General features: G+C 36.5%; 2 protein-coding genes and 1 long non-coding RNA gene across 7 annotated transcripts; 2 read left to right on the top strand and 1 right to left on the bottom strand.

The window, feature by feature from the left end:
- Positions 1–52: 52 nt before the first annotated feature.
- On the top strand, positions 53–10,758 carry LOC147474114 (ARM repeat superfamily protein). Its single transcript, XM_086586648.1, has 20 exons — positions 53–184; positions 256–413; positions 498–572; positions 647–762; positions 1,346–1,460; positions 2,641–2,769; positions 3,611–3,658; positions 3,827–4,008; positions 4,125–4,321; positions 4,424–4,716; positions 5,585–5,734; positions 5,828–6,199; positions 6,817–6,966; positions 7,663–7,738; positions 8,380–8,507; positions 8,616–8,816; positions 9,185–9,325; positions 9,408–9,536; positions 10,015–10,221; positions 10,425–10,758. Exons 2-20 carry the CDS (start codon positions 279–281, stop codon positions 10,578–10,580), a joined length of 3,000 nt encoding a protein of 999 aa, XP_086442774.1. The 5' UTR covers positions 53–184; positions 256–278; the 3' UTR covers positions 10,581–10,758.
- A 618-nt stretch (positions 10,759–11,376) lies between these two features.
- Positions 11,377–15,455, bottom strand: LOC147474115 (uncharacterized). Of its 5 annotated transcripts, XM_086586653.1 has the most exons (4): positions 15,345–15,455; positions 14,348–14,949; positions 11,667–11,883; positions 11,377–11,577 (listed from the first exon to the last, which is right to left on the bottom strand). In XM_086586653.1, coding segments are annotated over exons 1-3 (816 nt in total). In that variant the 5' UTR covers positions 15,346–15,455; the 3' UTR covers positions 11,377–11,577; positions 11,667–11,670. The 5 variants fall into 5 exon arrangements, with proteins under 5 accessions (XP_086442779.1, XP_086442778.1, XP_086442780.1 ...); XM_086586652.1 differs by having other exon boundaries at positions 11,377–11,883; XM_086586654.1 differs by lacking the exon at positions 15,345–15,455 and adding an exon at positions 15,200–15,328 and having other exon boundaries at positions 11,377–11,883.
- LOC147474116 (uncharacterized) lies at positions 14,886–15,174 on the top strand. Its single transcript, XR_015210115.1, has 2 exons — positions 14,886–15,004; positions 15,136–15,174. It is a non-coding gene; the product is annotated as an uncharacterized LOC147474116 (long non-coding RNA).
- Positions 15,456–15,657: the final 202 nt, after the last annotated feature.

The raw sequence follows: 15,657 nt of genomic DNA on the forward strand, positions 1-15,657 counted from the left end.
GAGTTGGTGTATGGAATAACTACCCAAATTACCTTTTATATCCCTGAAAACAGTTGATAAAGTCGTTAAAAACCAAGGGCTGAAACGTAAATTTACATCGGTTTGGACACCATTGTCAGCTAAACAGCAAATCCTCTAAAGATTGTTCATTTATTATTTTTCTTGTGAAGCTATTGAAATCTAGGTAAGTTTTGACTTGTTTCTTGATTGTATCATGTGTTAATTTAGATGATTTGATTTGATTTGATTTGATAGGATTGATTTGAGTATCCCCAATCATGGGGGTGATGTCACGGCGGGTAATACCCGCCTGTGGCAATCTATGTTTCTTCTGTCCATCGATGCGGGCAAGGTCTAGACAACCTGTTAAACGGTATAAGAAGCTTCTTGGCGATATATTTCCAAAATCTCAGGTGACATTTTTATTATTGTTTTATTATTTGGCCATAAATCATAAATAAATGTAACTAAGTTTTGTTTTTATGATGATTGTGTAGGATGCTGAGATAAATGACAGGAAAATTGGCAAGCTTTGTGAATATGCTTGTAAAAATCCTTTACGTATTCCAAAGGTGCTCACATTATTAGCTCATCTAATTGTATTTTCAGATAGTTAATGATGTCTCATGAGTTATCTTATTTACAGATCACAGAGTATCTAGAGCAGAAATGTTATAAGGATTTGAGAATTGAGCATTTTGGTTCGGCAAAAGTTGTATCGTGCATATATCGCAAGTTACTATTCTCATGCAAAGAACAGATGTGAGCTTCAAATTCTCGACTTTCACCATAGGTTTAGGATTTTAACTCACTAATATTGTCATTGTATTATTTTTCATAATTCACAAATAATTATATTGACGGCGTGCAACCTCACTATCTTGTCAGTGAAATGATTCTAATGATCTGACAAAGTTTTTTCTTGGCCTCTCCTTATGTGACATAATGTTTACTGAGAACTATTGCATTTAGGATTATGATTAGGATCATTTGATTAGTATGATTTAGGGGTTGGTCCATATAAAAGTGGTCCGTCAAGGTATATGGTTTTTGGCAAGATGGCTGGTAGCTTAGTGGTTAGGTTAGCTACTTAATAGCAAAAGATAATCACCAGGTCTTATCCCATATTTCACGTTGTTATAGAAGAACTATTATAAATTCCAGTTTCACTGTTAATTTTTGTTGTTTGATGAGTACATGAAAGTAACGTTAACCTCGTGGTAACACCATTGATCTATGATTGCATGGTTTCTGTTTTATTTATTTCTCAAATTAGGTTTCTGTTATGAACTTGCCCATATTTGCTTAATTAATGACATGTACTGAAATATTTCAATGTTTTCAGGCCGCTGTTTGCTAGTAGTTTGCTTTGCATTGTTCGAACTCTTCTTGAGCAAACACGACAAGATGAGATGCGCATTCTAGGTTGCCAAACTCTTGTTGACTTTATAAAAAACCAGGTAATTTCTACTATTATAAGACTAGTAGTATGCCTCCAATTATCTTGAAAAGGTGGTAAAAAGGCCAGCATTACATGGTATATACTATACTCTGTAGGAGCCAAGCCATAGAAATAATTTATCCTAGATGAGTTGTAGGGTCTTTCATATGGCAGATTTTGCTATCACTTCGTGAGTGCATGTTTGAAAGCTGACCATTTAATTAGATACACACTTTTAATGAGATTTCAACTTTACCGAGCAAAAAAAAAGAATTAAATACACACTGTGGTCATACATCATAGTACATGATACATTGATACCAATGTTTAAGAAAAACGCCTTCAAGCCTTGAGGCGTACAAGGCCTAAGCCTAAAATATATCTGTTTTTTAAGTGCTTGAAGAATTCTAAAAAATGAAAAATAAAACAAATCATTATATATGGACAAATTTTCTTAAGCAAGTATAAAAGCTATTGAGACTATAAATTTTACCTTGTTAGTGACACTAACGAGCTACATAGTTAAAGCTTGAACAAAGCAAGATATATAGCATTATGAGGAACAAGTGAAGTTACTTAGACCTTAGATACTGAACAAGTGCTATGTCAACATCAAGATACTAATTATTAGGCAATAATAATTGCTATATAGAAGTAGACAACAAAAGTTGCCCATTCTAACATTTAAACAAGAGTTGATAAAAAAATATGACAAATATAATACACAATATGCATCCATAATAACATAAAACAAAAGTAAAAGTAAAAAATACGAAAATGACAAGTGCTATACGAGTCTGTGAGAAGTCCAAAGCAAAGAAATGGAGAAAAGTCAATCTCCCATCCTTCTCTCGATCCTCAACATAGCCTATTTGTAGTGTGGGACTTCTATGTAGTTTTCATACTTAATAGGATACTTTTATTTTATTTTATTTTTTAACAAAAAAGAGTTGAAAAAGGCTTCATAAAGGCTTAATTCTTGATAAGCCTTGAGGCATAGGTATAGAGGCTTACGCCTCATTAGCATAAGCCTCTTCAATTAACAAAGAGGTTTAAGCCTCGGTGCATTTGTTGTCAATGAGGCTTGAGGCTTGAGGCTTGTCTCGCCACCTCAGGGCATTTTATTAAACATCGCATTATACCATCTATGCGAATGATCCATTGTTTAAAACTGACTCATGGATATCGTGTCAATGTAGACGGATAGCACATACATGTTTAATTTGGAAGGTCTCATACCGAAACTTTGTCAACTAGCTCAAGAGGTCGGAGAAGATGAAAGAGCCCTCACTCTACGTTCAGCTGGATTGCAAGCGCTTGCTGCTATGGTACTACTCCATTCCACCCTTTTTGGTGATTTTGTTTTCCAGTAAACTTTTGTTCACTTTTTTTGGCCGTTCGAAATTTAGGTCCATGGTATTTTAAATCATTGTTTATTACTTATTACATCAACTGAGTTTCTCTATTTTCATTTTCAAATGTTTGGTGAACCTATTTTTTTTTTGATCGGTAAAGTATAATTTATTAATATAACTAAAGATAGATACATAAGGATGAGATATCCTCCATTACATACGCATACAAAAGAAAAGAAAAGAAAAAACAGAAAGTTGCAAGTCCCTTAGCCCGATCATCTCATTATGGCCTCCCATCTAAACACAAACACCTCAAAAGATATGTCTCGTGTCTCAATATGCACCTTCGGCTGGAAACATAAAAGAGCTTTGATGGCCACTCAACTTTCTCCACAGGTGTTGGTGCTCCCTCAAAGTGTCTCTGATTCCTCTCTGATCCCGTGGTTTCTAACACTCGGTCTAGACGGGAGTTTCTCTCACTTGTTTTACGTGAAATGTGGTATATCAGATGAGTCACATCCGCGCGCCTAGAATGATTTGAAATGAAACGTAGACATCAGGACTGAAAGTTCCAGAACCAGTGAAAAAGAACAGCTAATTATTTAGTACTCTTGACGTTTTCACGGGAATGATTTGGCATGCTTTCTGTGTTGTCACAATTTTCCTTGTAGTTAGATAGTTTCTACTATGACTACATTTAAATGTAATTCTTTAATACTATGCAGTAGCATTAGTTTATCATGGATTGGATGACATGCGGATATTTATGTTTCGTATTGTCTGATACTGCACATGTTTTTGATGTTATTCCCAGGTGTGGTTCATGGGAGTGTATTCCCACATCTCAATGGACTTTGACCATGTAAGTTTTTCTTGTTAATACTAATATTGTCATTTATACTGGACACCTTTCACATTCGGAATGTTTCCTTATGTTTTATAGTGTACATCTTTTCCATCCCAGAGACTCAGTTAATTTAGCATCTGGTGGTATATATATACCATTTTGTTTCATTTTTCATAAAAACAGATAATTACAGCAACTCTAGAGAATTACGTGGATCTCTCAAAGAACACGAATAATACTCGGCAACTCCCACGATCTTCTCAATCTCACGGCCAGTGGCTTCAAGAAAAGCGTTGCACATCTATCCATGAGAAGGTTACATTACCTGAGCTTGTAGATACAAATCCTGAATCAGTCCAGGAATTGTGAGAACCTTATTTGAACAAACATTTCCCCTGATCTCTACTTTATATTGATTTCTGAGCAGAAGTTTCCTACATATATTATAAATAACCTTTGATTCTGTTGTACCTCCTAACAGGGATGATTTCAGTAGTCCTGTGCATTGGTCAAAGGTTTGTTTAAGCAATATGGCTGGACTAGCCAAGGAGGCAACTACCGTCCGCCGAGTGCTGGATCCCCTTTTTCGAAATTTCGATGATGGGAACCATTGGTCACTTGAAAGTGGGATTGCTTGTTCTGTGTTATCACATATGCAATCAGAGATGGAGAAATCAGGTGACATACGCGTCACAATATTCAATTTCACGATAGCACCATGTTGGATTTGAAAATGTTGCCAAGGAACCTTTTAGCTATAATTGATTTGGCTCCATGCAGGTTACAACAGCCATCTGTTGTTGTCTATTTTAGTCAAGCACCTAGACCACAAGAATGTTATTAAAAAGCCTAGTACACAGGTTGCTGTTGTAACTATTATCACATATATCTCCCAACAAGCAAATCTGCAAGCTTCTGTTGCCATAACTGGTGCCATAGTAGATTTGATGAAACAATTACGCAAGTCTATTCAATGTTCAATGGAAACATCCAGCCAGGACGGTGAGGTGAATGAGTGGAATGCTGCTCTCAATTCTGCTTTAGAAGATTGCCTCTCAGAACTCTCGAATAAGGTTTGCAACTACCGTATACTCATTCTTTTGGGGCTATGTTTTCATCTAAGCGGTGGGGCGCCATGATATGTTCTATACCTCATGCATTTGTAAGGATAAAGTATCTGGGTGCTGGGAATTGGCATGTTTGTCCTTGTACAGAACTTAACTTAGAGGCTCTTTGTTTGCTAGATGACTTCATTGTGACTGTTACATTGCTCTTTGTAACTTGACTATAATTAAGTACCCGCACTTGAACTTTTAAACCAGTTCTCTTAATATAATATATAAAATGGTACTATAATTAAGTTCCCGCACTTGAACTTTTAAACCAGTTCTCTTAATATAATATATAAAATGGTGACTACCACCATGTTTCAGATACTCCAAAAAACGAATTAGATCCTGCAGCCTCTTTATGTAGTCGGTATAAAGCTGCTACTTATGACCAAGTTCCCATTGTTCCCCAAACCACCAGGCACCAACACCTGAAAACAAAAGCCCAAAAGGTTTATGTTTTCATGTCATGGGCACAGAATGTTCTATTGATAAGAGTTTCAGTAATTTTTTTAACATTTTCTTTTGGTAGATAAAAGAAATATGAGTATATTGAGGAATACAGAGATAATTGCTCTTTGAGGAGATCACCTTAACAAACAAAAGAAAAAGAAGAAAAACAACTTTAGAAACACACAACCCTATACAGTTCGGCAAGATCCTTGACAGGGCTTGGTCGTGTTTTCTGCATCCTTATATTTGTTTTTCCTTTGCTATTTATGTTTTCTATTCCAAATTTTAAACACGGGAAATGTTTGATATATTAAAATAATTTGATTCAACTTTTGGAGTGATTGGCTTGAGGCATGAAAGACTGAGCGTGAATGAACAGGTTGGAGATGTTGGACCGATTCTTGATATGATGGCTGTGGTGCTGGAGAATGTCCCAACTGCTACCATTGTGGCTAGAACGACGATATCAGCTGTTTATCGCACTGCACAAATAATCTCTTCCCTCCCCAACATATCATATGACAAGAAGGCAAGTTTAAAATCTTAATGTAATAGGTTATTGCTCCACTCTATGCTGATGTAGCTGCTAGCTCAATGATCAACTCTGCTGCATTGATTTCAGGCCTTCCCTGATGCTTTATTTCACCAATTGATCTTAGCAATGGCCCATCCTGATCCCGAGACACGAGTTTGGGCACATCGTGTCTTCTCTGTTGTCCTAATGCCATCACTTTATCGTCCTTGGTCGGATCCACATGGGAAATGTACGCCTGCCTTATTGTCCTCCTGTGCTGTGTCACAGAAAGTGATGAATGGAAACTTCTCCATGCGAGGTGGAAGCATAGATAGAATAGATGTCACGGATGGAGGAATGACAGAGAAAGCAATCCAAGATGCTGATGTGGGGCTTAGTCGTTATACTGTTCGTTCATCTCGTGGCCAAGTCTACAGCTTCAAACTTTCTCCTTCGTGCGTGGCTACTGATGGAAAAGATGTAAGAAACATGAAACTTATCCCTGGTGATGCAACTTGTAGTATATATTTATTTCAAAGGTTTCGTTAATTGTCACCCAGAGGATACTCGAGTACTTTATCGTTTTGATTACTTTCATCATTGAAAGTGAGAAACATATCGTTGGAACAGGGTATTCTTCCTGTTATGAGGGGTATATCTTTTGGTAGGTTCATGGTAGGGTGGGATAGTGTTGTATATCAAGATTCGTGAATTGCTTATATGATTGTCCATAGCGTGACTCGCTCACTCACACTATGTCCCCTCACCTTTCTTTTCATAAATAATATTTTTTTACTCTCTCTCTCTCTCTTTTTGAAACTTAAAATATTTAATAAGAATATCCTAAACAGGCAATGTCAAATCCGCTTTGTAGCTTGTCTAGGCAGTATAGGTGCTTTTACGCCCCAGTGGATTAGATTTTTGATGTTATTATATCTCTAGGACTTTAATATTTGTTTCCGGTGGAAAGGTTGCTAAAAAACTCTGCAGTGACTGATACTAATATTTTTTTCGTTTCTGTTCTTTTTAGTAGTTACAGATTTCTTGCTGTACTAAATTTTAACCATCTTAATCTTGACAATCTTAACATTCTTCAGGAGCTAACTTCCCTTCGGTTGAGTAGTCACCAAGTTGGTCTTCTGCTTTCATCCATTTGGGTCCAGGCAACAACCACGGAAAACACTCCAGCAAATTTTGAGGCTATGGCCCACACTTACAATCTTGCTCTGTTGTTTTCCAGATCCAAGGTGAGATACCTGTTGTATTTACTGCTACTATCGTCAGAGATTGGTCTAGCATATTGTTTTATTCTTACTTGCTTTATAGTATTAGTTTATATTGATTGGACGGGACTCTTCATAACGCTTTAGCATATAAAGCTGAAGAGAAACTGTCCATTTAATCCTCGTAGGAACCCTGACTTGTTCACTGAGTTACAGTGTTAAAGCTTCCCTTTGCAAGTTGTGTCAACAATGTTCAAAAACTGTTTATGGTAAAACTTTTTATAGTCAATAAATAGACGGTATATATAAATCACGAATCACTGTAGAGATTCTTTGGTTTAAACTTTACCTTGTGAGCATTCATCGTCTTTGACGGTCCAGATACTTAAATGATCAGCTAATCAAAGTATAGGTGTATGTGTGCCATCCACATCTGATTGGTTGTTTTGAATTTTGCTGAAAACGTAAGAAGAAAACTGAGTTCCAAACAACCAACCTGCTATTGAGGTCAACATCACATGCCTTAGGAAGGTGAACAGATTCGGACCATGATTTTACTTCTAAGTTTCAAGTTAACGAATTGCCACCACTGCTCATATGTTATACTTTATGCTGATGGTCTCCGAGTTTGCAAGTCATTGTTTCATTGAAACATACATGGAGTTTGGTACTCAATGGATTTTCATCTCACTTCATAATGGATTTTCATGGTGTTGTCAGAACACTAGTCATGCTGCTCTCACTCGATGTTTCCAGTTGGCATTCTCGTTAAGAAGCGCCTCTCTGGAACAAGAAGGTATGATGATGTTGTCTCGATTTTAGCTATTGTTCAGGTCTAACTCTTTGGATACATTCTGTCAGTTGAAAAAGTGATACTTTAATTTTAATTTTAATTTCAATTAATTAATGGGGCCTTAATTAACTAATTTTATTTTATTTTTTATTATTTTATTAATAAATGTTGATATATATGGTCCATGTGCTGTTTCTGTCACATCAATATTGATTCATTTAGGCCCCGACGTAAACATCCCAAGTTAAAATAGATGGGAGTATAAGGTCCATATTGGACCCAAAGTCCAAGGAAGTGATAGAATAAAGTCCATATTGGCCACAAATTGGAGTGAACTTTGTAAGAGATTGTCTAGCTCAACTAATTCTCTTCAAATGATCCTATTGAGCCAATAGATTGACTTTATATATGTTGACGATCTTTATTTGTTGTATAAAACAATGAGCTGTGTGATGGTTAATATGAAAATGAACTTTTTTGTCAAACTGCCTATTATATTTGATAATGCGAATCAAAGATGGGTGTGTTCTTTTTATCTATTGTCCACATGGGGTAGTAACATCATTTTATGCAACCTTGTGAGCTACATTTTCAAGCAAACTTTTCTGATTCATTTATTGTGTTTTTTTCATGGCAAATTGAAGGGGGTTTGCTGGCATCTCGTAGAAGATCTCTCTTTACCTTGGCATCATGCATGCTTATATTTTCAGCGAAGGCGAGCAATCTTCGACATCTTATTCCTTGTGTGAAAGAAACACTCACGGATAAAACGGTAATCTCTATACACTTCGAATTTAGCTTGACTGAATGAGGTTTTATTTTGGAGGTGATATTGAGTTTCAACATGACTGAATTTTTGGAAATTTGACTCCTGTAACAGGTTGATCCTTTCCTTGAGCTTATTGAAGATACCAGGCTACAGGCTGTTGGCGTAGGATCAAATGATGGAAAGACGGTCTATGGATCACAGGAAGATGAAGTTGCCGCCTTGAAGTCTCTTTCAGAAATAGAAGTGGATGATGGAAAGTTGAAAGAAACTGTGCTATCTCACTTCATGAAAAAGATTGGAAAAGTAGCTGAGGTAAATTCCCAAGTAATGCTTGAACCATTTTCTCCAAACCATGGTTCAGCTCACAAAGTTACCTGATATCAGGACAAAGAAGACTAGTTAAAGATCATGCACCACCAATGATAGTTCCGTATGCTCTATTATATATGTCTAGATTATAGATTATCGGATTTCTTTTGTAGAACATGATAACATTTATAGGGTTTAGTTTGATCCCAACAATGACAATAAGTATATTCGCATCCACCTAAAACCTTTCTATATGTCAATAGTGTATACTCTGGAATTGACTCATCGATTTAGCCTAGCATTGATACACACACATAATATCTGGATGTGTGAAGTGGATAAGAGCATTTAATTACTGTTTTGTCTTACAGGATGAGTCTGAAGGATTAAAGAATCAACTACTTCAGGGATTCTCACCTGATGATGCATATCCAATGGGAGCTGGGCTGTTGACGGATGCATCAGGACCATGTTCTCCACTTGCACGAATGGTTTTTCAGGCTTTTGATGAGGTTAGAACTATATTTCTATCTTCTTGGCATCTTTGTAAAACAGGCAGGCACTTTTAGTGAGTGTTGGATGCTTTTCTTTCAGGTCATGCCTTCGGCTGCCTTTACAGATGAAGAAGCATTCCTTGAAGGGAGTGAAAGTCATTCTGATCGCAAAACATCACTGTCCATCAACACACTTGACGTTTTAAGTGTTAACCAACTCTTGGAATCGGTACACATCCCAACTTTATGCTCACTGTCTTATGATCGCAAACATTACGCATAGGAGTACAAGCTACTTTTGACTGGAATGTAGTAATGGTCTATTGATGGCTAATGCACTATTCTAGGGGTAAGCCACCACTCAGGACCTAGAAGGAATCATCTTAGATCAGCAGATGGTAGGAACATATAGTCTACCCAATTATTGGCAATAGAAGATTTCTTTGTTTTTGTTGTCAATTGACTGGTTGATGCTATCTTCTCATCTTCACTGCATTAACCATTAATGTCTCACTCTTCTTGTGAGTTTGCAACCACAATAGTTGGTCATCTCAATGCGTTGGTACTTTGGCAAGTTCACCAAAATGAATCTAACCTGGGGGGTATGGTTGAATTATTTATATGCATATACTGTGTGTGTTAGTCTTATGAGAAGTATATCTCTATTTTATGGTATTATATGTTATGAGAGGTGATATCTGTTGCAGGTTTTGGAAACTGCCCGACAGGTTGCAAGCTTCCCAGTCTCCACGACACCCATACCTTACGACCAAATGAAGAATCAATGTGAAGCTCTAGTAACGGGTAAACATCAGAAGATGTCAGTACTTCTGAGTTTCAAATCTCAACAGGAAACCTTGAGCATTGGCATCAGCACAGAAAAAGAAAAGAAAGTCCCCAGTTTGCCAAACATGGTAAACTAAGAAGATCTAAATCAAAGCTTCATAGTTAAATTATCAGTGCTTAACACAGGATTTAGGAAAATGCCACCGTCTAAGGAATTGTATAGTTGATCAATGTAAAGCAGATGACCTTGTGACATTTAATCTATATATTTAAAAGCATTTATAAATACCCTCAGTGTGCTTACAATTCTCACTGTGCCATTTTTTTTCAGAAAAAGGACCTTCCAGAGAACAACTACCTGAGACTGCCAGGAATTGAGCAGGTTTGGACTCAGAACCAGCTGTCCTGTTCAAGCGAGTACGAGCAGTCTTTCAGGCTTCCACCTTCGAGCCCATATGACAAATTCTTAAAAGCTGCCGGATGCTAAAAGAAGTCGCATGTGTGATATATGTGTAATTAACTAATTATCATGAGTAATGTACTTGCAACTTTCCACCCTTATTTTTTCATTCTTTACCAGTAGGTGAGAACAGCCTACATGAAATAACACATAAAATTTTCATTATAATTAATAGTTGATAACTCTTTGCTCTTTTAACACAAGATACCAGGGTGTACATACGTAAGAACTAGGGTCTCATTTGATGATGTTGAACTCAGCAATTACATTTACCAGTTATTCCAGATTTCAAGTCATACAGACTTGAGAAATTATTCCTGCTACATTTGTGCAAAAATCCTTTAGTCTGACGACAGAGCCACAGAGGAGATTTAATGCATATTTCAAGAGTTACAAACAAATAGTGGATTAAGCACCCCTAGAGGTGTAATGTTGAAGCAAGAGATGAAGAAAACAAATCAGTGCACAATGGTGGCTAGAGAACTTCAAAACACGTGGAATGTTGCTTAACATTAACTTCTGCCGAGTCAATTTTTACATAGCCAAAAAAAAAAACACTTGCAGAGTCAAATTTTTTTTTATAGCAATTGGAAGATATAGAATGCACTTTGCATTTGGCAGCGGTGACAAGTGAACTGAGCATGCAAAGTTTGCACGGAAAATGGGCACAAGGCCACATTAACTCCTTTGTAAGTTTAAGATGAGTATCTGACCCTGCATAAACATGACACTGCAGTACAGCGCAAGTGTTTGAACGTTGAAAGGGCATAAACATGACATGACATTGGATTGTACGCCGAAAGCAAACTTGAAAAAAGTGAGATACTTCAGAAATTTTGGTATCAGATTCTTGTAAGTCCTATTAATATTTTGAGCCTCAACTCCCTCAAGTGATCCAACACGACCACATGCTCATACTACTTCGTTGAGCCCATGAAAACAAGAGACCAAGGGACCTGAGGGCTGAGAAATAGCTTAAGATTTCTAAGAACTAACCCGCTATAGATTTAGGGTTTCACATCACCTGGGAAAATATACAAGGCAGTGATGTCAATAATGCTCATAAATTAGGAGGGGGGGGCGAGGCGTGTATATAACTATAACTACACCTACATGCCTACATGTCGAGCTGAGATGAAGGGTCCTCTTGATCCTCAGCTTCAATTTCTTTTACATTCTCAACTATGTCTTGGACAGTTTTACTTAGGTGGTCTGTGTGCCGCTCAGCATCATTCAAAATCGTGTCAAGTTGTTCCCTACACTCGGCCAACCGTAGGTTTGCACGATGGAGCTCCAAAGACAATTCCCGGATTTTCTTATCCTTCTCATCCTATGCAAAAAAGGAACACCATATGTCAGTATTCAGTACAATGTTATGCCATTCATTGTTTCAATTACATAAAACAGGTACGAAAAAGAGAATATAGCCCTTTCAGTTAATTTAGCCCAACTCCTCCATTCTGACACTATACAAACATGGGTTGCATTTCAACCATAACCATGTATTACCCCAAAAAATATTTATTAGCACGTCAACTTTCACAACTATGAACTAGATTATACTGGTTTGGAACCAGAGGGACCATGACTCTGGAAAGCGGAAATTGATGAAATAAGAAACAAAACTGATTAAATTATAATGATTAAATTGGTTCCAGGTTATTACTAAAATCAGGAATCCAAAAGTGGATGCTGAAAGTGAGATGACCCGAGAATTTCCATCATGTTCGAAGTTGCGCTCTGAGCCAACTTGGAAGCCACACGTTGGCACCCATATATGTTCAGGATATACTAAATAATGGATTTAGCTGTATGACTGTATCCACAAGCATGTGAAAACAGATTCTTCTCCCTGAATTTCTTAAGACCCATTGACCCAGTAGCCCACTCGTCAATTTCGCACTAGACCCTTAATATATAGCATTTTTAACAAGTTATTACTTCTCCCTCCATAATACGGCTGGCTTTTTTGTTGCGAACATCAATTATTTAATCAAGCTATTTCGTCGGACAATGGTAAATTAGAAAAAAGTGATACAAAAATGTAGGTCCAGGTGCCATATGAATATAGAGTTTATGACTATTTAGTACCACGTACTTTCATTTTTTTTCCTAAATGGTACCTATACTTTGTTTCTCGCCTATTAGTACCACAAACTCTTAATTTGTTTCAATTTAGTACCTCCGTCTGTTTTCCGTCCAATTTGTCTAACGGCGCTAAATAAGATGACATCAGCACTTCTTCAAGAAAATATTGATTCGTGATTTCTAGAGTTGGGGTTGCTTTTGCTGCCCAACATCTTCATCATTTCTTGTCGTAGAGGGCATGGAGATGTTAAGAATTACCTACCATGATTTGGTGAAGGAAATCAATTTAAACCAATTGTGATTCTATGTTAGATTGTTAGTGAGGGACATAAGTTTGACAACCAAATAAGACAAGGAAGAAAAAAAACTAAGAAAACAAAGGATGTAAGTTTGACAACCAAACAAGACAAGGAAGAAAACAAGCTAAGAAAGGAGCAAGGTTACTCCATTTTTTTCACCTTGGAGATCGCAAACCCCATTTTTTAGAGGTTCCAAACCTATCATTTTTCGAATAACATTAGTACCTGGGCAGATTAGTGGTGGTGTTGCGGCGCAAGACGTTCTTTGTTCTGTTTTTTTTTTAAATGGTTGTTACCAGTGGCTTTAAATATTCCAGAATCTGCAAGTTCTAGGAGGTGATCATTGAGGCTGACTGAAACCACTTTAATCTGTCCTTATAAAGAAGACTCAGCTGATATTTGGGGAGCTCTAGGGCCGCCTCAATAATTCTAACTTCTGTAGGAAGGGAAGGGAGGAACTTGAGGAAGTTTCTCTTCTTGGCAGCAAAGAACAGTGGATCTTGCACCTCCTTAACATATGATTTCTTTTCAGGATTCTGCATTTGTAGTATTATCATTTGATTGGTTGCTCACATCTATTCTTTCCTTTCTATTGGCATTGAGTCTCTGACAAGCTCTATTCCAATAACAAAATCTTGAATAATGGGTTAGTTCGCTGTTACTTGTTTGAAGTTTTAGTTACCTTTTGATTACTGAGATGCTTGTACAATCTACTCTACATGGTTCTTGTTAAGCTCGTAATCTTCTATTATCTTTTATTTATGCTCTAAACTATAAATTTTTCGCAGCAGTTCACTAAACATCATGGAGAGAGAATGTTCAAGAACAACTTGTTGGATTTTCAAGAACAACCAAATCAATATTTTCTTGAAGAAGTGCTGATGTCATCTTATTTAGCGCCGTTAGACAAATTGGACGGAAAACAGACGGAGGTACTAAATTGAAACAAATTAAGAGTTCGTGGTACTAATAGGTGAGAAACAAAGTACAGTTGCCATTTAGGAAAAAAAATGAAAGTACGTGGTACTAAATAGTCATAAACTCTATGAATATATGATATAGCAAAAGAACAAAGCGGAAGGAAAACTGCACAGGAAATAAATTAAATCATTTATTTTTCACTAGACCAAGCATGTTTTGCAGTGTGTCAAGGAATTACTACTACTATATTTTTAAAAAATGACGATTTTAAGCACCCAAGCGACCAAACCCTCCACCATGTCATGAAAAAGGTAAGAACTATGCAACTAAAGCTACTGATTCAAACAGTGTCAATTTTTAAGGCCTCACCCATGACAAGGTCTGAATTCTACAGTTCTACACAAAACAGGGGAAATTATAATGGAAATGAATATAGACAACAAAAATCTTAGGAAGTAGTTAAGTATAAATGTAGCCAGAACTAACCTGTGGTCGAGCCTGAACTGAACCGCGACGGCCCTTGCTAGCAGGTAAACCCAGTGGATGAGTATGCTCCTTTTCAAGCTTTGAAATGATCCATCTTCCAGATCTCTCTTTCCTTACCATAATCATTGCTTTGCAGCCTTCTCTTGTAGTATCCCGAGGTTTCCTGTTTTCATTCCTCTTTGTTTTGTTATTAGCTAGGCGAAAACCTTCTTTGTTACAAAGAAATCTTCTACTAATAATTGAATTGTCTCTGCCTGAACGATGGCAATTACCAACACGTATAATAAAACCAACTCTCTTTGCATACGCATCGTAGTATACCATTGCAGACTGTTCAGATTCAAACTGCATTCCAACACAAGGATCTTCACTTCCATCATGTGCAGTTAACTCCATTTCATTACTAGTCCTGGATATCATTGCTCCATTCTCATGCTCATGTTCAATTATATCCTTTTCCTCAGAAATCATAGTCATTGCTCCATCCTCTTCCCCTCCAAAACTATATTCAATCCCTTTCTCATCCATATCTTCTCCAGTATCTATTCTAATGGTATCCTCAATCATTTCATCATCTCCACTCATATATGTCACAAAATTCACTGTCAAAAAACAATCCAAACACATAAAGAAGTCTTTTTTAATTTACATTCCAAGGCAATTGCTTCAAATTTTTGTATCTATTCTAATGGTATCCTCAATCAATTCAAGATAAGTATAACGTACCATGTCTCAAATTAATTTGAATCCAAACACATAAAGAAGTCTTTTTTAATTTACATGCCAAGGCAATTGCTTCAAATTTTTGTATAAAAATCGTTTCTTTAGGAATTCAAGATAAGTATAACGTACCATGTCTCAAATTAATTTGAATTTGAAGATTGGTTTATTATTGTTCTTGTTTTTTCCCCAAAGAATTTAATTTTATGAAAATTTTCAAGGGAAAGGATCGTGTGAATACAAAAGTAAAATATTATAATAAAATAAAACAACTTACTTATAATGAGACCTTCTCTGATGCTCCGCCGTCTCTTCCTTCTTCTCCTACTCCTTTTCTACTTTCTTTGTTTTGTTTTGCCTATTTATTAATATGTTTTTTTTTTCTTATTATATAGCTTTTCTAATTTTTAATAATTTTATAACACTGTGCATGCTCTTGTGCACTTTTTGTGCACCTTGTTACAATGTGACCACTTTGGTGATTATAATTCAGAAGTCAGACAGTTTTTGCACACAGCATTTAGATTAAGATAAACAGTTTAACTTATATATATAAAAGTAATTACAATATGAGTGATACAACTATTCAT

Source organism: Coptis chinensis, unplaced genomic scaffold (genome assembly GCF_015680905.1).
Source record: "Coptis chinensis isolate HL-2020 unplaced genomic scaffold, ASM1568090v1 utg1343_pilon_pilon, whole genome shotgun sequence".
Lineage (NCBI taxonomy): Eukaryota > Viridiplantae > Streptophyta > Magnoliopsida > Ranunculales > Ranunculaceae > Coptis > Coptis chinensis.